Source organism: Piliocolobus tephrosceles, chromosome X (assembly GCF_002776525.5).
Source record: "Piliocolobus tephrosceles isolate RC106 chromosome X, ASM277652v3, whole genome shotgun sequence".
NCBI lineage: Eukaryota > Metazoa > Chordata > Mammalia > Primates > Cercopithecidae > Piliocolobus > Piliocolobus tephrosceles.
In genome coordinates, this window is record NC_045455.1 from 46270915 (window position 1) to 46292859 (window position 21945).

The window sequence follows — 21945 nt, forward strand, 5'->3', positions numbered from 1 at the left end:
TTCTGTGTCTAGGGTTTGGTCTTCTTGTGGAATACCTTACTGGGGTTCTCTGGATTACCTGAATTTGGATTTTGGCCTGTCTTGGTAGGTTGGAAAAGTTCTCCTGGACGATATCCTGAAGTGTGCTTTCCAGCTTGGTTCTGTTCTCTCCATCTTTTTCAGGTAACCCTATCAGATGTAGGTTTGGTCTTTAAACATAATCTCATAGTTCTTGGAGGTTTTGTTCATTCCTTTTTATTCTTTCTTCTCTAATGTTATCTGTCGGCCTTATTTCAGCAAGATAGTCTTCAAATTCTGATATTCTTTCTTCTGCTTGGTTTATTCATCTGTTGATACTTGTGTTTTCATTGTAAAGTTCTGTTGTGATTTTCAGCTCCCTCGGGTAATTTATTTTCTTCTCTAAATTGGTTATTCTGGTTAACAGCTCCTGTAGTGTTTTATTATGGTTCTTAGTTTTGTTGCAATGAGTTGAGGCATAATCCTTTAGCTCAGTGAAGGGTATTGTTACCCATTTTCTGAAGCCTGCTTCTGTCAATTCATCCATTTCAGCCTCAGCCGAGTTCTGTGCACTTGCTGGAGACATGTTGCTATCATTTGAAGAAGAAGCACTCTGGCTTTTTGAGTTTTCAGCATTTTTGTGTTGATTCTTTCTCATCTTCATGGGTTTATCTACCTTTGATCTTTGAGGCTGTTGTCCATTGGATGGGGTTTTTATGGGGTCTTTTTCATTGATGTTGTTGTTGTTGTTGCTTTATGTCTGTTTTTCTTTTAGTGGTCAGGCCCCTTTTCCATAGGAATGCTGCAGTTTGGTGGTAGTTCACTCCAGACGCTATTTGCCTGGGTCCCTCCCACCCCTGGAGATACCACCATTGCAGGTGGCAGACCAGCAAAGATGGCAGCTTGCTCATTCCTCATGGAGCTCTGTCCCAGAGGGACACCAACCTGATGCCAGTCTGAACACTCCTGTATGAAGTGTCTGGAGACTTCTGTTTGGAGGTCTCACCCAGTCAAGAGGATCAGGATTGAAGAGACACTTAAATAAGCAGTCTGACTACAGCTTGGTGGGGCATGTGTGCTGTGCTGGGGAAAATCCTCCTCGTCTGGGCTGCCCTAACTCTCTAGAGCCAGCAGGAAAAAAAGACTAAGACTGCTGAGGCATGATACTGCAGCTGCCCCTCCTCCTATGGGCTCCTCTCAGGGATATCAGAGTTCTCTTCATAAATCCCTGGTTGAGGATGCTGAAATTCCCATGGGGTGGCCCCCTCTAGTGAGAAGGAGTGGATCAGGGTACTGCTTAAATAAGCAGTCTGGCCATGAACTCTCCCAGTCACTGTGTTCCCCGCGAGAAATTGCTCCCAGTCCAGATCACCCAGTCTTGCTGGCACCAACAGCATAGGGAAACAGTTGACTGGAGCACAGTGATGGCAGCAGTCCCTCCCTCTTGGGAACTCATCTTCTTAGGCAGTCTCTAGCCTACTGTGCTAGCTGGCAGAGATTCCAAGCCAGTAGGTTTTAGACTGTGAGTTTCTGTGGGAGTGAGGCCACTTGGCTCCCTGGCTTCAGCCTCCTTCACACGGGAATGGACAGATCTCCTGCCTCATGGGAGTTTCAGAGAAAATACTCCTGTATCCCAGTGCCAGCTCCAGTGGCTGCCCACTCAAGCAGCCACCATGAGTCTGCACAGCTTTGTACTTGTGACAGAAGGCCCTGGTGGTGTGGGCTTACCCCTAAGGGGACCTCCTGATCTGCAGATTGCAAGGGGAATGCAAGGATCTGTGGGAAAAGCATGGTTTTCAAGGAGGGAGAGGACAATCCCTCACCACCTTCTTTGACTAGGAGAGGAAGCTCCCAGTGCCCTTCTTGTGCAGCTCCAAGTGGGCCTTTGCTCCACCCTGCTTTTTCTCACTCTCTGTAGGTTGCACCAACCACCTAGTCAGTCCTAATAAGAGAAACTTGATACCTCAATTAAGGATGTAGAATACACTTGCCACTTTTATCTTCTCACTAGCAGCTGAGGTCGAGCCATTTCTATTTGGCCATCTTGGCTACTCCCTACTACTGTATTATTCTCATGCTTTTGCATCCTCACAGCTTAACTCCCAGTTATGAGTGAGGATATACCATGTTTGGTTTTCCATTCCTGAGTTACTTCACTTAGAATAATGATCACCAATTCCAACCTGGTTGCTGCAAATGCCATTATTTCATTTCCTTTTATGTCTGAGTAGTATTCCATGGTATGCATATATAACACAATCTCTTTATCCAATCATTAATGGATGGGTATTTGGGCTGGTTACATATTTTTGCAATTGCAAATTGTGCTGCTATAAACATACATGTGCAAGTATCTTTTTCATATAATGACCTTTTTCCTCTGGGTAGATGCCCAGCAGTGGGATTGCTGGATCAAATGGTAGTCGTACTGTTAGTTCTTTAAAGAATCTTCACACTGTTTTCCATAGTTGTACTAGTTTACATTCCCACCAGCAGTGTAAAGCTGTTCCGTTACATCTATTACTTTATTTTTGGATTATGATCATTCTTGCATGAGTAAAGTGGTTAAATCCACTGTGGTTTTGATTTGCATTTCCCTGATCATTAGTGATGTTGAGAATTTTTTCATGTTTGTTGCCCATTTGTATGTGTTCTTTTGAGAATTGTCTATTCATATCCTTAACCCACTTTTTAATGGGATTGTTTGTTTTGTTCTTGCTAATTTGTTGAATTCCTTGTAGATTCTGAATATTAGACCTTTGTTGGAGGTGTACGTTGGGAATATTTTCTTCCACTCTATGGGTTGTTTGTTCACTCTGCTGGTTGTATCTTCTGCAGTGCAGAAATGTTTTAATTTAATGAAGTTCCATTTATTTATCTTTGTTTTAATAGAATTGGCTCATAAAAAGTGAATTAACACTGTATGTGTGCATACACAGAGATATACATATAAAATTAATAAATATTCACATTATACATTTTGTTTAATGCAAAGATAAAGCATATTCCTTATAATAACTGTTTTTTTCAAAAATTCTTTTGGTTAGTTATCTTCTAAATTGCTTTTTTGATGAAGTCTTGCTCAGTCACCTAGACTGCAGTGCAGTGGCAGATCTCAGCTCGCTGCAAGCTCCACCTCCCAGGTTTACGCCATTCTCCTGCCTCAGCCTCCCGAGTAGCTGGGACTACAGGTGCCCAGCTAATTTTTTGTATTTTTTTATTAGAGATGCGTTTCACTGTGTTAGCCAGGATGATCTTGATCTCCTGAACTCGTGATCCACCCACCTCGGCCTCCCAAAGTGCTGGTATTAAAGGCGTGAGCCACCACCCCTGCTATCCTCTAAATTCTTTTATTTAAACTTTGGTATACATTTTTCAGATTTTAAGAAGTCACTCTTAAACATCCCTTTAGAATTTTCTCTGTAAATAAATATTTACAGATTAATTTGAGAAAGATGTGGTATCTCTAAATTTTAAATGTTAGTATTTTCTTCTGAGAAGATAGTTGTACTTTTATCTTTTAAAATTACTCTCCTTGTATTTTAGTGCTGTTTAATTTTGGCAACGTTATTCTTTTTTTTCTGAGGTTATTCATGTTTATTCATATTTTTGAATATTTTACGTATTTTGTGTTTATATCTATGTAAACATTAATAATTGCACAATTAATTATAAAAGATAATTTATATATAACCATTTAACTAAATGCATATGTTTGTTATATTTACTATTCATTTGATAATAATAGGTTTTCTAGAAAGATAAACATTTAATAAACTAATAAGGAAACTTTTTCTCTGTTTTCTTAATATATATTTCCTTTTTATTGTGTTGTTTATATTTTTAGAATAATTACCTAAATAGTAGTGATATCAGGTGTCCTTATCTGTCCATTTTAATTGGAAAACTCTTATAGTGCTTTATAGTCTCTGATTTCAGTTGTTTGATATACATATATTGTTTAAGGTTAAAAGCAGTATTTTACTCTCTGTAGTTTCCATAGTAGAAATTTTATTTTCTAAAATTAGCATATATTTTATGAATTTGTCAAGGTGGTGATTGTTTTCTTATTTGATCTGTTTATGTGGTAATTTGCATAAATACTCTATAAATCATATTACATGTCTAAGTAAATCTTTCTTGCTCATATTGTATTAATTCTGTAATTTTTTTTGCATTCCATATTCTAGCTATGATTTTGTATCAAAGTTGCTTATAAATTATTTTATAAAATTTTTTATTATGAAATAAATCTTATTTTAGCATAACATCATGGCATGAATGAAGCAGCTTTCTACAATTTATCTGCTATAATTGTCTTAAATCACGAGAAGCATAATTTTGTTAAGCATGAGAAAGAAATGACAGTTGAAGTTTTATGTACACTATTATATATGATACCTTTAAAATTTCTATTTTACTGATATTCTAAAATTTAGCAGATGGCAGTCACATATCACTTCTAATTTCATCACTGCCACAAATCATTTATTTAGTATTGCTATGTCCTCATTCTATGTTGTGATTGTGCTAATTTGTTATTTTTCTCTGTTAGTGTTACCGCTAATTTTATCTTGTCATAGCATTTGCCAGTGTCATTATATGGTTTTGTTTTTATTTGTAATCAAACAATCTTACACAGAGGCTACGTGCATTTTCTTCCTTATTTTCTTAATTTTCTTTTTTTTTCTTATTTTATTTTATTATTATTATTTTTAAATTATACTTTAAGTTCTAGGGTACATGTGCATGACGTGCAGGTTTGTTACATATGTATACATGTGCCATGTTGGTGTGCTGCACCCATATTTTCTTAATTTTCATTTGATTTAGTTCTACTTACTCTTGTCTTTAAATTCAGAATTTAACAAATTATAGTATTAATAGTTGTTCTTGGAGTTTACTTTTCTTTATTACTGTGTTAGTCCATTCTCACATTGCCGTAAAGAAATACTCGAGACTGGGAAATTTAGAAAGAAAAAAGCTTTACTTGTGTCATACTTCTTCAGACTGTATAGGAAGCATGATGCTGACATCTGCTCAGCTTCTGGGGAGGCCTCAGGAAACTTACAATCATGGCAGATAGCTAAGGGGGAGCAGGCATATCACATGGTCAAAGGAGGAGCAAAAGATCCAGGTGGGAGGTGCTACACACTTTTAAACAACCAGATCTCACAAGTATTCACTCACTATTGTAAGGACAGTACCAAGAGGGATGGTTGTAAACCATTCATGAGAAATCTGCCCCCATGACCCAATTACCCCCACCAGGCCCCACCTCCAGAACTGGGCTGTACATTACAATATGAGATTTGAGTGGAGACACACATCCAAAGTATAACAATTATTATACTACAAGTTTACTCATTTTCCTACATTCAACTACTGAGTGTAGTTGGATATTTAAGTTATTTCCTCTTCTTGATGATTAAGAATAATGCAATTATGAATATTCTTATGTATGTCTTTTGGTGAACATATACACACATTTTAGCTGGTTGTAGACTTAGAAATTAAATTACTAGGCTTTACTTGTACTCAGTTTTAGTAGATACTGCTCAAAAGTGTTTGTAACTGGTTTTCCTAATTTATCCACACATTAACAGATTTTTGAATTCTGAATGCTCCCTGCACCCTACTGACTTGGTGACATCCGACTTGTCTTTTATTTATCATTCTCCATTCTGGTGAATAATGCTGTCACATTCTCCAAGAACTGATGTGATCAAAAATCTTTAATATATGTATTAGTCATTTGTATATCTTCTGTTAAAGTTTATTTTCAAAATTTTCTCTAATTCTATTTCTGTGTGTTCTTTTTCATTTTGATTTATGGAGTTCTTCGTGTATTCTGAAAATTAATAATTTCCAAGTGAATGCATCTCACTTTATTATTTTTACTTTCCAGGAAGTATGTGTTGATTATGTAATTTATTAGATTCTATGTCTGAAAGGGACTTTCCTTTGTCTTTTCACATTGTTTGCAAATTAGCTTAAGTAATTTAATATCTCTGCCTTGTATTTTTTAAATTCAATAGATATTATTTACTGATATTCTGTCTTTTTTGCGGAGTAGGGGAGATATGTAAGTTCAGTGATTTTTTTATCTTTCATATGCATTTTTATAACCCAAACCTTTATTCTTATAGATATTTTTACTGTGTTTATATTAGTTAACATTCATTCAAGAGCCAGAAATCAGAACAGTCATTTATCAGTTATTCTAAACAAAGATATTTTAATATTAAATACAAAGTTTTGTTGAGTAAATATGAAAATTTACTAGTTAACCAAAAAGTCAACAAAATAACACTATATTGTAAATTAATCAACTCAAAATAATAGCTACCTCTCCTGGGGGTGGAGAACTAAAAGACAAGGTTAAAATGATTAAGATTTAGAAGCTTGGGGAAGGGGCCTGTGCACTGAAATTCAGTCAACTGTGATTTGGACCACTGCTTAGCTGGAGCTAGTCTCAGCAGGAAAGACCTGGGATCCAGAGCTCTGAGGAGCTGATGCCAATCTGCTGGTGCTGATGTCTTAGAGTAGTCTCAATGAAGCTGATGGCGTGTCTTAGAAAAACTGCAAACTAGGGATGTCTGATGCTACAGAACAACTCTTGCTGCTACAGTGAGAAAAGGATGGGGTGACACTCATAAGAAAAAAAAAAAAAAAAGCAAGCAAACAAACAAACAAACAAAAAAAGACCCTTTACTCTCCTCTAGTCTTTCAGTCTTTGCCATCCACTGATGTCAGATCCTAATAGGGAACCAGCTGGCAAAGCAGAAAAGCGGTTTCCAGAGATTTAGCCCCTATTTCAAAAGCAGAAAATACAGGAGAGGATGTAGACCTGAGAGATAACAGCTTAAAAAGTTGTACTTCCTCCTCAAAAGTCAAAATGTTTCTGGGGGTACAATCTGAGGCCTACTTCTCATTCTTTTAAATTACTACTTGGAGATTTGTTTTAACAATCTCAACTCTTTCTTCTGCTTAGGAAAGTTTTTAATCTATTGAAACTTGTTTGTTTAATTTTTCCTTTTCCTATTATTCTAGTTCTCTGGTTTGAGATATATTTTAGTACATACTTACGTTAATGGTTCCATGTGTGTTTTAAGACTGATTTCTTTGCCATAAGTCTCCTTTGTCAGTTAAAAAAAAAAAAAAAAAAGAATGAATTCAATCAATGCCAATTTGTTTATGATCATTTGTATTTCCAGCGCAGACTTAAAATTTTTGCGTTTTAACTTTTCTTACACGATATCTTTATTTGATTCCCCTCCTTCCAATCACCTTTATAACCACCTCATTTTGAGTGTGTTATCTTATCTTTAAAGTATTTTTATCATCTTTAAAGTCTTTTTATCACCTTTAAAGTCTTTTAAGTCTTTAAAGTATATGTTTTTACGTCAAGAAACGTAAATTTTTATTTTTATATGATGGAAAACTTTTATATGATGGAAAACTTCTACATGCTTTGTTTTACTTTATTTTATTTTTCTATTTACTACTTGTGATTTTCCCTGTCACATAACATTTAAGTTGCTTAATTTTTTTCAAGGTACATTTATTTGCTCTCAAAATCCTCCTCTCAAATGTTTTGCTAGAAGTTTAATTATTGTCAATATCCATTATAATTTTTAGAAAGCTATTAGATAAGAAATGGTGAACCAGAATCACAAAAAGCCAAAGCAAATCACTACTTGTTAATTCAATTTATTTTTTGTATTTGGTAAAGCTTTTATCTGCAGTAATGTTCGCTATTAAACTTTACACTATAATCACTCTCAATATCAAAAAGTATCTGTAAACATTTCTGTTAGACTTCTTTTGGCTATAGTTGCTGAGAAAAACTCCAACTCCTACTATCACCACTGCTTTGGAAGGATGCTATGTAGAAGTGAAAAGAAGTTAAAATCATACACAGCCTATAGTGATGGGGTGCTTGCAAAAACAGTGGTTGGTTATTCTTCCATTACCTTCTGAAGAATACTGAGATTTCTAGGAGAGGCAATTAAAATATTTTATTACCAATTTTCATTCTTATCTGCAAATTTTCTAAAATAAATTTCTTGAAATTATTTCTGTATGAAATAGTTACCTCTGCTTCTCACTCCTCTCAATACAATTTTTATTCTGTTGTGCCTTTTAATGATATTCATAGAAAAGATATTTTCATTTGTGTTAATATTGTCACTTTACTCAATAGAAAACTTATGTATTTAATAATACATACATTTTATTAACACTGCTTTGCATAACATGTAAATATGTACATTTATTAATAACACTTTTTCTATTTATATTCACATTTTCTCTTGAAAAATGATTTTTTTCTTAAGCATTACAATATTTTTCTTTAAAAACACTTAGTTTGGAAGTTAATGATAAAATTTAACATTCTTCAATATTAAATATTAAAAGTAAAACTATCCAGTGGGTATATCTATTCGTGGATAGTAAAACTTACAATAATAGAACGAATGTTTTCCGTCCAGGCACAGTGACTCACCCCTGTCATTCCAACACTTTGGGAGGCCGAGGTGAGAGGATCTCTTGAGACCAGCAGTTTGAGACCAGCCTGGGCAACATAGTGAGACCCTATCTCTACAAATAATTTTTAAAATAACTGGGAATGGTGGCATGCTCCTGTAGTTCAAGCTACTTGAGAGGCCGAGGGGCTGAGGTGAGAGGATTACTTGAACCAGGAGGTCGAGGTTGTAGTGAGCTGTGATCATGCCGCCTGCTCTGTAGCCTGAGTGATAGAGCAAGATCCTATATCCAAAAAATAAAAAAATGGATGTTCTCTTGGGTGTTAATTTTTATAATTCTAATAGAGGATAATAGAGGAAAGCATAATCCTTTTTGCCTTTTAACATTTTCTAATCACTAATTATAAGTAACAATCGGTTATTCAGTGAATTTTTCTTACCATTTACATTGACACCAATTGATTTATTCCTGGTGTTGTTTAGAAAATGGATATCTCATTAACATAGCAAATTTGCTCAATATGGGTGAGAAGTATCCTGTCCTTTCATTATCTTATTCACTTGTTCCATTATTTTGTAATGAAAACACACACACACATATTAAAGTGTTAGTACATTACTTATCCATATTTTTTGGATAATTAGCTTGCATTATAGCTTTGTTACCTTCTTTATGACTTTAATTTGAATCAACTTAAAATATGTATTTTGTTGTAAACATTCTCCAATCTTAATCAGAAATAAATGAAGAAAATATTTAGTGCAGAGTCTTGTTTCAATTTCTTACATGCTGTTATGACTAAATTGTCTATCTAGTTTCTTCTACTGCACCTTTTAAATTTACTATACATAGAAATCACTATTCAGATTGCTTTTCTTGTCCTTGTATTTTTTGGTCAGCTAGCATACATCATATATTAAGAAATTCTGTTTGCTGTAGTATCATTCTTCTTAAAAAATATCAGAGTGTGATATCAATACTCTTTGAAGTTTTTAATTTTTACATTGCCAAAATTGCTTACATTTTAATTATGAATTTTAATTCTATTCTGTGAAAATATTTTGAATAGTTCCATTTTTCACTTGCATTTTGTTTTCCTTTAAATTGAATTAGTAGAGATTTTACTTGGCATCTCTTTCTTCCCCCCGGGTGTGATTTAATGGCCTTAAAATTCTGTGGTTTGATGACTGGCTATTAATGTCTGGGTACTTTTCCTGTGTTACTCAGTCAGAAACATAATCATTAGAAAGTGACCGTTTACTTCAGACCCATAGCAGAAAATTGTTTTAACACCACCCTCTTACATTTTTTTTTTTATTTTTTTCCTCATCTCTGCTGATGTGATTTTTTTTTTTCCCCCTTGTTTTGCTACCACATAACACTAATGTGTCATTCTAACCTGGCTATTGTTTCCCTAAATATTATTTTCAGCATTTTTTCCAATTAAGAGTAATAAAAAACAATGAACACTTATCTTAAGTTTAGGTTATTTATGATACTATTTGTTGTGGGGGGAAAAAAACAAAATAATAATAAAAAAAGAAATTGGTTTATGGCTTAAAATTAATGAGTGTGTTCTGATGGATTCAAGACCAAAATTGCATCAATTTCATGTAACAAATTGAGTGAATCTTCTAGTAAGACAGATTAAACTAAAGGGTATATATGCCAGCACAGACAGACTTACTTGGTGAATAAAGAAAATACAACAAAAAAAAGTGAATAAACGTGGATGTGTGGTGCTTGGCCAAATATAACCTCAGATTCCCCGAACAATATATACATTAGTGGTTCTGTTAGTTTCTTCTTCGGTAGCTGCCTTGGCTTGGTTCTTTCACACTTTACATTCTAGCTAAGATGTCTTTTTGTGCTTTTTAAAATTTTTCTTAGCTCACAAAGCAGATAGTGATTCTGCCTGAACACATAAGTAGGCTTGAATTTTAATAAATATGTGGCACCACTCCCTTAAGAATCTGCAAAACATATGAAAACAGAGTTTCTTCCATGATTTACTATGGCAAAATGGATTCATTCATTTATTCCTTCAAATCTTCATGTTTTTTTTTTTTTTTTTTTTTTTTTTTTTTTTTTTTTTTTTTTTTTTTGAGACAGAGTCTCGGTCTGTCACCCAAGCTGGAGGGCAGTGGAGCAATCTCAGCTCACTACAACCTCCACTTCCCAGGTTCAAGCAATTCTCCTGCCTCAGCCTCCTGTGTAGCTGGGATTACAGGCATGCGCCACCATGCTTTGCTTTTTTTTTTTTTTTTTTGGCATTTTTAGTAGAGACAGGGTTTCACCATGTTGGCCAGGTTGGTTTCCAACTCTTGACCTCGGGTGATCTACTTGTCTTGGCCTCCCAAAGTGCTAGAATTACAGGCATGCAAAGCTTCATGTTAATAATTCTGGAACCCCGGAGGCAGAGGCTGCAGTGAGCTGAGATTGTGCCACTGCACACTCTAACCTGGGTGACAGAGTGAGACTGTCTCAAATAAACAAACAAAAAATAATTCTAACAAGGCAGTTGTAATTTCTGTTCAGTCTGAAGCATATACAGCTTAAAACATTATGAAAACGGGATTCATTGTCTGTTGTTTTTCTATTATGTCCTAATACCTAGCACAGTGCCTTAAGCCTCAAGGCCCATCACATGCATAGTGCCTCCCAATACTCTGTTTCTAACTTTTATTCAAATTTTGGTATTCTACTTCTCAAACGTGGCACCTGAAATTGTATAAGTTTTAATTCATCTTAGACTCACACATTAAAAAATAAAGAAAAACAAAAGAAATTGCTGTTGACTGACTCTCAGTTGAGGCTACTAATGAGCTCAGGAGAGTTTTAATTCATGTACTGAAAGAGATGAGTTTCTAAGGGACCTGACTGATTTATCAGATATCTAGCATGGATATGTGATGGGGGATAATTCCAGTAAGAAATAAAAATTTGTATCAAGTCCTTGAATATAAAATGCAAAATTTAAGTTTGGCAGGAGCATCATGAAAGCGAGTGGCCCCAAAGATTGAATAGAATGGCAGGTGCTCAGATCATATGGTAACTTGGCCGAGGTAAAAATATTGCAAAGATTTAAAAAAAAAAAAAAAAAAAAAAAAAAAGAGCAGTGACATGTTTGCATTTCAATTTTATAAATATTCACTCTGGTTGAAGAGTTGTTTCTACTTTCTCAAGGAAACCGTACAATTAGTAGAATTTCATCACAATAGTTGACTGGCTAAGATATATGCCAGTTGTTGAAAGGTATTATTTAATAAATTATGCCTCAGAATTAAAATGTGTTTCAACAGCTCATTTTGGTGCCCTATTTGAGCATGGTCACTGCCAGGTTCTTCAATCTGGAATATAGTGGTTTTCATAGCTTAGACTTCACTTTCTTTCTCCATTCTCTTTTCTCACCACCTGCCTTACAACCACCTAATGTCCCAGCCATACCAAATTATTCCATTTCCCTGAACCTACCTAGACTGTCCACACCCATTTGCCTTTTCACTTACCCATGTTTCTGCCTAGATTCCCCTTTCATTGCTTATTTATTTATTTATTTATTTATTCATTTATTTATTGAGACCGAGTCTCGCTCTGTCACCCAGGCTGGAGTGCAGTGGCGCGATCTCTGCTCACTGCAAGTTCTGCCTCCTGTGTTCACTCCATTCTCCTGCCTCAGTCTCCCAAGTAGCTGGAACTACAGGCACCCGCCACCATGCCTAGCTAACTTTTTTGTATTTTTAGTAGAGACCGGGTTTTCACTGTGATAGCCAGGATGGTCTCGATCTCCTGACCTCGTGAACTGCCCACCTCGGCCTCCCAATGTGCTGGGATTACAGGTGTGAGCCATCGCTCCGGCCCTGCTTTTTATTTCTTATTAACTTGTGAGTGTCCACTATTTGCTGTCCACTTAGTTTCCTGCTCAATATTCACTTGATCTTTGAATACATTTGAAAACTCTAGACTGATAAACAAACCCTTGTCTAGCTCTCTATGTGCAATATCTGTGTGGCAAGATCAGCATTAACAGGACTGAATTTATTGTACTTGAAGAAAATAGTGTCAAGAAAAGTTAAAATATATTAAGATCTGCTTTTGCTTAAAACCGATATGAGATTATTTATATTTTCCACCATCCAAAGCATAATTTAATCTGTGCCTTTCCTGTGAACCCTTTTTGAATCCACCCAGTTAAAATTAATCTTTCTTTCTTCCCTACTTTTGTGTTCCCAAGACACATAATTAATAATTTTCCCTGTCATTTGTCAAAGTCTTGCTTCAGTGGAACTTAAGCAGGTGCTTTTTCATTGATAAGTTTCCACAGATGAATCACTATTTTTTCTATAATTAGAAACAAGTACTTCATTCATTTTTTTAAAAATTTCACAAACATGTATTGGCCATGATGATATATCAAAGAAGATAAATAAATTCTCTCCTCAGAGAGCTTACATTATACTAAAAGGAATTACAATACAATAACAAAGAAGAAGTTGCAGTATTATAAAATGCGTAGACTGGGAACAGAGGAAATACGGAGGGATTAAGGTGGAACTGACAGTTTTGGGTTGGTGAATTCTGTCAAGTTTGGGTATGTGATGAATTGATCTAAATTAATTCACATATTTATAATTGTCAAATTCTTTTCATAAATTTGGGTATGTTTAAAAAATAAAGGTAGGTGGACTCTATCAGGCTTCACAGCATCATTTGCCAGCTGTGTGCTATAATAGTAGTAAGTGTCAAGAGGAGTTTGCAATAGACACCATCATTTTTTAGCAAGTAGAAAGAAAAGCAGTCACCAATGTATTGTTGTAGCTTAGTGAAATCCCGTTAACTGTCCTGTAAGGCACATTGACAAGTACCTCCACAGAAAGGCAGATATAGGAGCAATCTGACAGCAAGATTGACAAGCTTTCTCATGGCATCAGATTAAAGAGCTCTTCATTAATTAGGAAACAAAGGACCAAGTTAAGTTCTGAATCTAGAGTTACTTCAAAGGTACTGGAGTTGGGGGATTCTAATGCTTTTATTGTACAACAGAAAGGATGCCTGAACACTTTCTCTGGGTAACCAAATACAGTGAGTGAAAATTATATTTAATATCCCAAGCTAGTTAGCAAAACATTCTAATATTTACATAATGGTATGGGAGTGCTTTCTGTGCACTTTCCTTGAAATATGCTTTATTGGTAAAGTATGAAAAAATGTAAATAACTATACCTAGGATACAAATTATAAATAAAGTTAAATTTCAGGGAACAAGACAAAGTGGGATCAGAAAAGACTTTCTGGTGGAGACACAACCTCAGTTGACTAAAAGATGAGTAGAAATAACCCTGCATATGCAACAAAAAGTTACCTATGATAAAGTAAATATGAATGCACCATGCTACATAGGGTTAGAAAAGATCTAGTGTTATGGCACTAGCTCTTTCATCTGAGGACATGAGAAAACTTGTCAATACTACTGTCAGATTACTCCTATATGTGCCTTTCCGTGGGAGGTACTTGTTAATGTGCCTTACAGGACAGTGAACGGGATCTCACTAAGCTACAACAATACACTGGTGAGTGCTTTTCTTTTCACTTGCTAAGAAATGATGGTGTCTGTTGCAAACTCCTCTTGACACTTGCTACTCTTATAACACATAGCTGGTAAATGAGACTGTGAAGGCTGATAGAGTATGAATGTATGAATGAGTATGGATAATTATCCACCAATGCTCATTCACTCCTTTTTATATGACAATATAGACACACATTTTTAGTGAGGCACCTAAAATAAAGACAAGACTTTCCAGCATTTTACCAACTAGGTACAACCATGTGTCTGGTTCTGACCTGTGAGATGTGAGAAGTGAGTTGTGCAGCCTAAAAGGTGGACTCTTTAAGGGAGAGATTGTGCTCCTTCTTCCAATTTTCCTTTATCCTGCTGTCTGAACCATGGTTGTGGTAACTGGGACTGCACTTTGGGACATCAAGATATGAGGGTTAATAGACAATTGTCTATAAGGTTTTAGGATTACTGCACATTTTCCAAACAATAATTACTGGTGACTGTTTTTCATAACATATTTTCAGGATATTTGTAGATCAAAGAGTTGGAAGACAAAGATAGTGACTTCCTTTCGGTCAGAGAGTAGAGAATTGTTCCTTGGCCAGAATCATAAAGATAAAGTCTCCCTTCAGGGAAAAGGTTGGGCAGGTTTTCTGGCAGCCCCTTTAAAGGATTAGAGTTTCCAAAACTCAGAGATCCCTTAGAGGTGAAACAAACCCACCACATGTGCAGCATTCACGTGAGTATCTCCGAATCATGCTGGTGAGGCTTGGGGGAAACAAGGAGTACAGATGTAAACATGAAATTTATGCTGCCTACTGTATTGTCAGTAGCAAAGTCACTTCTCTCTCCTCCATGAATCTTGTTTCTTCTGCTGACATCCATGAAACTGGAGCAGGCTAATTTGTTAGCTTGGAAGTAGGGTAGAATTTCAGATTCTTCACAGTTCTTGACAATGCTCATATTCTAGCAATGCAGCCTGGATCTCATCACCAGTAAAACCATGTTTACACACATTCAGACACATATCCTAATCAATACAGGATTTGTTTTCTTAAGCTGCTGTATTGTATGTAATAGAATATAAAATATATGGCACTAACTTAGATGAGCACCTGCTAACTAGGCCTCAAGACTTTGAAACCTGTGACTGAACATTAGTTAAAACGGATCTGTATGCCGGTAAACACAAAAATAGGCGAAATAGCAGGGAAGTCTCAGATTCTTGCAATTTTCAGCAAGGTCCTAGAAGAGTGCACTTAGTCAAAAATATTTCTGGATCTCCTGTCAAATCCTGGCACGTAAGGATATACTGGTCAGTATTTCTACGAAGCTGATGGTTTTGAAGAATGTTATTTTTCTGTCCTTAACTCACTGCCTTGTAATGAAGCCTTAACTTCATAGCATATCATGCAACTCCCTTCATTCTCAATCTAGCCTTCTCATCCTACAAGCTACACATCTTTCATCCCCTCCTTTACTACCACCCCTTCCATCAATATGACTTACCTGTCACTCTTTATTTCTCAACTGCTATGACCTTTCATGCCCCCGGTCTTTACATGTAATGCTTTCCTTGTATGTAAAGCTTCCCCCTGTTTTTTCATCTTACAAATTTTTACTCATCTTTCAACTCAAAGTGGAAATGTCACATTGCCTTTCTGGCTGCGAAACTGTCAGCTGTCACTTTCTGTGCTGCCAGTGCATTGACTTCCGTCATCAGATTCTTCTCTGCTCTTCAAATTCTCAACATCTAATTTGTCTTTTCAATGAAAGAAGCAAAGAATCAGTCTAAACTATGAGTAAATAGATGGTGAGGTGGAGATATAAGAAGATTACCTTTGATGATTGTTTTTGTTTTTGTGTTTTGAGACAGGGCCTCACTCGGTCTCCCATGCTGGAGTGCAGTGACATGATTCCAGCTCACTGTAGCTTTGACTTCCTGGGTTCAAGTGCTCCTCCTGCCTCAGCCTCTGAGTAGCTGGGACTACAGGCATGTGCTAACATGCCCAGCTAATTTTTGTAACTTTTTTAGAGATGGGGTTTTACTATGTTGCTCAGGTTGGTCTTGAACTTCTGGGTTAAAGTCATCCTTCCACCTTGGCCTCCCAAAGTGCTGGGATTGTAAGTGTGAACCAATGTGTTTGACCTGATAATTGTTCATGAAGACATGTATGTATATAGAGCATGTATTATAATTGCTCGGTGAGAATGTGCCAGTAAAGTCATCTGATCCTGGGCTTACTTTCTGTTTTTGTTTTTGACCCATAATAATTATACATATTCATGGATTATAATGCTATGTTTTGGTGCTTGTACATATTGTGCAATGAACAAATTAGGTAATTAGCATATTTATCACCTTAAACATTTATTATTACTTTGTTGTGAGAACATTCGAATCCTCTCTTCTAGCTATTCAAACTATGCAATGCATTATTGTTAGTTGTGGTCACTCTAATGCGCAATAGAATACCAAAAGTTATTTCTCCTAACTGCAAAATTGTACCCATTGACCAACCTCTCTCCATCTACCCCTCCCCACTTGTTGTCTCCAGTCTCTGATAACCAGCATTTTACTCTCAAATTCTATGAGACATTTTTTTTTCAGAGTACACATGTGAGTGAGATAATGTGGTATTTGTCTTTGGTGCCTGGCTTATTTCGCTTAAGGTAATGTTCTTCAAGCTCATTCATGTTATTGAAAATAATAGGATTTTATTCTTTTTATGGCTGAATAGTATTCTATTGTGTTCCAACAAATGGAGCACATTTCCATTATCCATTTATCCATTGTTGAGCATTTAGTTGATTCTATAATTTGGCTATTGTGAATAGTGCTGCAATAAACATGGAAGTGCAGCTGTCTCTTTTATATACTGGTTTCATTTCCTTTGAATATACACCAAGTAATGAGATTTCTGGATCTTATGGTGAATCTACTTGTAATTTTTTGAGGGATTACCATACTGTTTTTTGTAATGGTTTTACTAATTTACATTGCCATAAACAATGTATAAGAGTTTCCCCTTTTTCACATCCTCATCAGCATTTATTATTTTTTTGTTTTTTTGATAATAGCTGTTCCCACTAGAGTGAGGTGATATCTCATTGTGGTTTTGATTTGTATTTCTGTGATGGTTAGTGCTGTGGAGAATTTATTCACATATCTGTCTGGTCCTGGACATTTCTTTGTTGGGAAATTTGATTATTGATTCAATATCCAAAATCTGAACAGACCTATATGTAGTTTGATACTAGATTAGACAGATATAGGTCTGTTCAGAGTTCATATTTCTTCATGATTTAGTCTCAGTGGGTTGTATGTCATCATTACTTTTTAATGTAAATTCAGATATATATTTATATAATTTTTGAAATAATTTCAGAAACAGAAAACTGCGATCTATTATGGCCTAGAACTATTTTATTATTATCAACATTTGGTTCAAATAACTCAATAGTATAATTTATCAGAGTAATGTTTATGAATAAATAAAGCAGCTTGAAGTAAACATTTCCTTTAAAACAATAGAATATAAGAAGTTCATGTCGTGTTTATTTATGAACTATGTACGAGGGCTCTGCTAGGTATCTCACAGAAAGATGCCCATAAGTAAAGTCCTTGCAAGATACAGTTAGTTACGTTTTAATATCTTAGGGTTACTCCATACTTCTTTTGTGTTAAATCATCAGTTTAAATGAAACAGAAATAAATGAGGTTCAGATTTCATAAGGTGTTTAGGATGATTAAAAACTTATAAGTGAATAATTATTTCACTTCTGGGTGTTTTTGCAAGCTAAATTGTTCAATACTTTTTTTTTTTTTAAATGTTCCTATTGGTTAATTTTAGCATACTACAAGATTGAGAGCTAGCAGACTACTTGTGAGTAATCAAGCAAAGAGGTATTACACAATTACACACATGAAGGGAACACTTGGGCAATCAGATATATTTTACTATGGCAGTCATTACGAGAAACATAAATAGCTTTAAAAAAATTCCTAGGATTTAAAATAATTTTACATATCATATTTTAGAGTTATTACATGGTATTAGAGCAGGAATTTGTAAATCTACATCTCGATTGATTTATATGCTAAGTAATACTGTCTTCCTATGCATTTATTTAGAAATTGAGTATTATAGATTTAAGTCTACTTATAAACATATTATATTGGATATATTGTCCATAGTAAAGAAAACACTTCATCTGCAAACCCCAAATATCTGAGACAGGTCTCAGTCCATTTAGAAAGTTTATTTTGCCGAAGTTAAAGGGCTCGTGACCATTACACAGCTTTGGGAGACCTGACAACATGTGCCACAAGTGGTTGGGGCACAACATGATTTTATACATTTTAGGGAGATACGAGACATCAATCAATCAATATGTGTTCCATCCAGAAAAGTGGAACAAATCGAAATGGGGAGGGGGCTTCCAGGCCATAGGTAGGTAAGAGACAAGTGGTTCCATCATTTTGAGTTTCTGACTAGTTTTTCCAAAGGGGACACTCAGATATTCACTTATCTGTGAGCAGAGGGATGGCTTTGAATTATGTCTGCCCTTTGTCCACAAGGAAATTCCTTGTGAGGAAGGTACATGACTTTTTTTTTATTTTTATTTTTTTTACATCTTAGTAGCTATCTTTTCTAGGAATAGAATGGGAGGCAGGTTTGTGCTAAGCAGTTCCAAGCTTGAGTTTTCCCTTTGGCTTTAGTGATTTGAGAGTCCCAGGATTTATTTTCCTTTCACACATCTCATCTCATTAAAACACAAACAAATCATATCCTCCCTCTATTCAAAAACCACAATGGCTTCCTGTTGTACTCAGGAGAAAAGTCTACATGCGGCTTGTAAGCTGCCATTCACCTTGAACTACCACTCTCATATCAGTCTCTGCCCCAGCCACTCTGGCTTCCTTCCTGCTTCTGAAATTTTTCACTCACTATTTAGTCATCCTTAAAACTTCCTTCCCCACATATTCCTGAAGTCACCCTCAATCACTACCACTATCTTCCAAGTTTTTTGCAAAAGGTTTCAGTGAGAACTTTTCTGGTTACTTATTTAAATTGTATTCACAATCTCCACCCTCACCAGTTGCATTACTGATCCTGCTTCTGGACTCTATGTCCATTGCACTTTGCACCTTCCCCAGTAGTAAATGATATTTACGTTTACTTTGTATATTATGTCTATCCCTGCTTCAGTAGAATTGAGTGCATGGATTTTTTTTTTTCCTGTTTTGTTCATGGACATTTCAATAAAAGTTTTAACAATGTGTGGCACACACTAAACATTCAAAAGTAGGTAGTGAGCAAATGGATAAGTAAATAAATGCAACACGGTACCTTACTGTGATAAAATAATGACTATGATTAAATGGGGAAGAACTATTTTATTAGGATTAGACAATGCATTCAAATCATGTTAGTACCATTTATGGTGTATAACTTATTTTGGGGGGTTTTCTATCATACTTCTCATTAATAAAATAATTATAGCAAGATGAGTGTATCAAGTAACCTTCAGCAATTTCAATCATACTAACATTGTTGCGTTCTTTTTTCCTGTAAAGTCTTGTCTTTAGCTATAGTACAGTCACTGATTAAGAAAGTTGTTGGTAAGATAATACTTTTAGTTTATTATGTTTATTCATTGTTCTAAACCGTGAGGTTGGAACACAAGTCACAGACATGTGTTACATACTGCCAAATCACTTGCTTATCAGCAAGTAGGATAATGCCTTTCTCCTGTTTATGTTCATTGTCTTACATTTTATTCTGTATTTTAATAGCCATTTCTTAATATTTATTAAACTAATATACTAATATTACTTATTTCTGCAGTATGTAATTTAAATCTATCCAACTTTCTCGAAATAGAGGTTAAAATTATAGTTGTTTTAATTTCATCTAGTATACTTCAATTTCTATATAAAAATAGAAATTTCTAGTATATATGATCATTTATTATCTTTAATAAAATCTCCCTGCAAAGTAATATATTTCCAACACATTTGAGTCTCATACTATGAAAATTTATTTTAAAAGACCTTTTCTTTTCTCTATTTTGTCATCCAGACTATGATATTAAATCACGTTTTTCCAATTGTGTTTTAGGCTGTATTCAGTTGGAGGTCGTGATGGAAGTTCCTGTTTGAGTTCAATGGAATATTATGATCCTCATACAAATAAGTGGAACATGTGTGCTCCCATGTGTAAGAGGAGAGGGGGTGTTGGAGTGGCCACATGTGACGGTTTTCTTTATGCAGTAGGAGGTCATGATGCTCCTGCTTCAAATCACTGTTCCCGGCTACTGGATTATGTAGAAAGGTAAGACCCCACGGACACTTTTATAGTGAAAGAGACAGTGCAAATCACATTGATGCCTGATTCAAGTGTTTGGAAAAATTGCATTATTTAGGAAAGTTAAATTCAACACTTAGAGATACATTTTTTAACTCCTTTCTCTCTCTTTCTCTCTCTCTCTCTCTCTCACATGTACTTTCTTTTATTTTCTTATTCTTTTATTCCTTGCTTCCTCCCTTCAACTGATATTTATTTAAATTTCCACAATGTTTTTTTCGCAAGCCCTTAAATAATCTTTAAATTTTTTCTTGATATACTTTTAAAACATACATTAAAAAGAAGTTTTGAGTGATTTATGAAATGTGAATATTTGTTAATGCTTTTAAAAATATTGGATATTTTTCTTCTGTGTTCTATTCTTCTGTTCAAGTTTGTTTTACTACCTTTTCAAACTCTCAAAGGTGAATTATTAAGTTCTTATTTTATGACACATCCTTTTTAACATAAGACAGACTGATTAGAGCTATATTTTTAATAATCTTGGTGTATGAAGGAAACATAGGTTCTCTTATAACTCTTTCTAAAATTGACCAGGTGCACAGAAGCTAGAGTGGGATAACACTTTGGCTTCAGGTCTAGGAATACAATGCAGAGACTTCTGGCACAGCTATCACTGAGTTCTCTTTTGGCTGTGCGTTGCTTAGAAGTATTATATGGTATGTAGTAAGGACTGAACAATCCTTAGTAAGATGCATGGTAATATTTCCTATTACATAGGATCCATAATGGTCCATGGGGAAATGAGGATAAGGAATATTTAGGTCAATTGGTTTATCAATTGGTATAAGATAAGTAACTCTACTGTAACAAATAACTTTAAAACTCTCAGTAGTTTAACACCATGATGCTATTTTTCCTCATTCATGCTACATATCCATGATATTACCACTCTGGTACTCAGACTGACACATAACCTAGAATATTGGTCATTGCTGGTCTCTATGTCAAAAGGAAAAAGCCAGAGAGTAGTAAATTGTTCACTGGTCCTTAAAGATTTCACCTGCAAGTAATAGAATTCTCTTTTGTTTGTACTACAATGACAAACCAATAACATGGCCACAGAAAACTTCATGGGAGTGTGAGACCAATACTCCAACTTGTATCTGGGAGAAAAATGAGATGTTTGGTGGATAGCACTAAGAGCAGAAAAATTTTCCCTTTTATATTAGGAAAACACAGCCTGTATCCTGATGCCTGAAAGTGGTATAGATAATAGAAAAAGGATATTCTTTCCCACTTATGATAATTTTTTCTAAGGTTGTGTAATTATTTTTACTGAGGATAAGTCCATTAGCAAGAGATGGTTTTTGGCAAGCAGGCTGTGTTCAAATTAGATAAAATGCAGAAACAACGTTTACCAATATTGCTACTCTGTGAAATGGACTGTAGCTTTATGGCTGTATACACATAGGGAAAGGCATTAAGTTCACTGCATTTTCACTTTAATATTTTCTAGTCCACTGAAATCAGGAACTACAGGTGTTACGATGAAGACAGTGGCCAACGTCCTAATACATAGGTTTA

At 35.1% G+C, this 21945-nt stretch overlaps 1 protein-coding gene across 2 annotated transcripts in view; it reads left to right on the forward strand.

The window, feature by feature from the left end:
* The window catches only part of KLHL1 (kelch like family member 1), a 414035-nt gene that overhangs the window by 374521 nt on the left and 17569 nt on the right, over positions 1–21945 (forward strand). For both annotated transcript variants that reach the window (XM_023185609.1, XM_023185603.1), the window contains one exon: positions 20173–20385. In XM_023185609.1, the coding sequence (XP_023041377.1) occupies positions 20173–20385 (213 nt within the window). The remainder of the gene's footprint in view (positions 1–20172; positions 20386–21945) is intronic.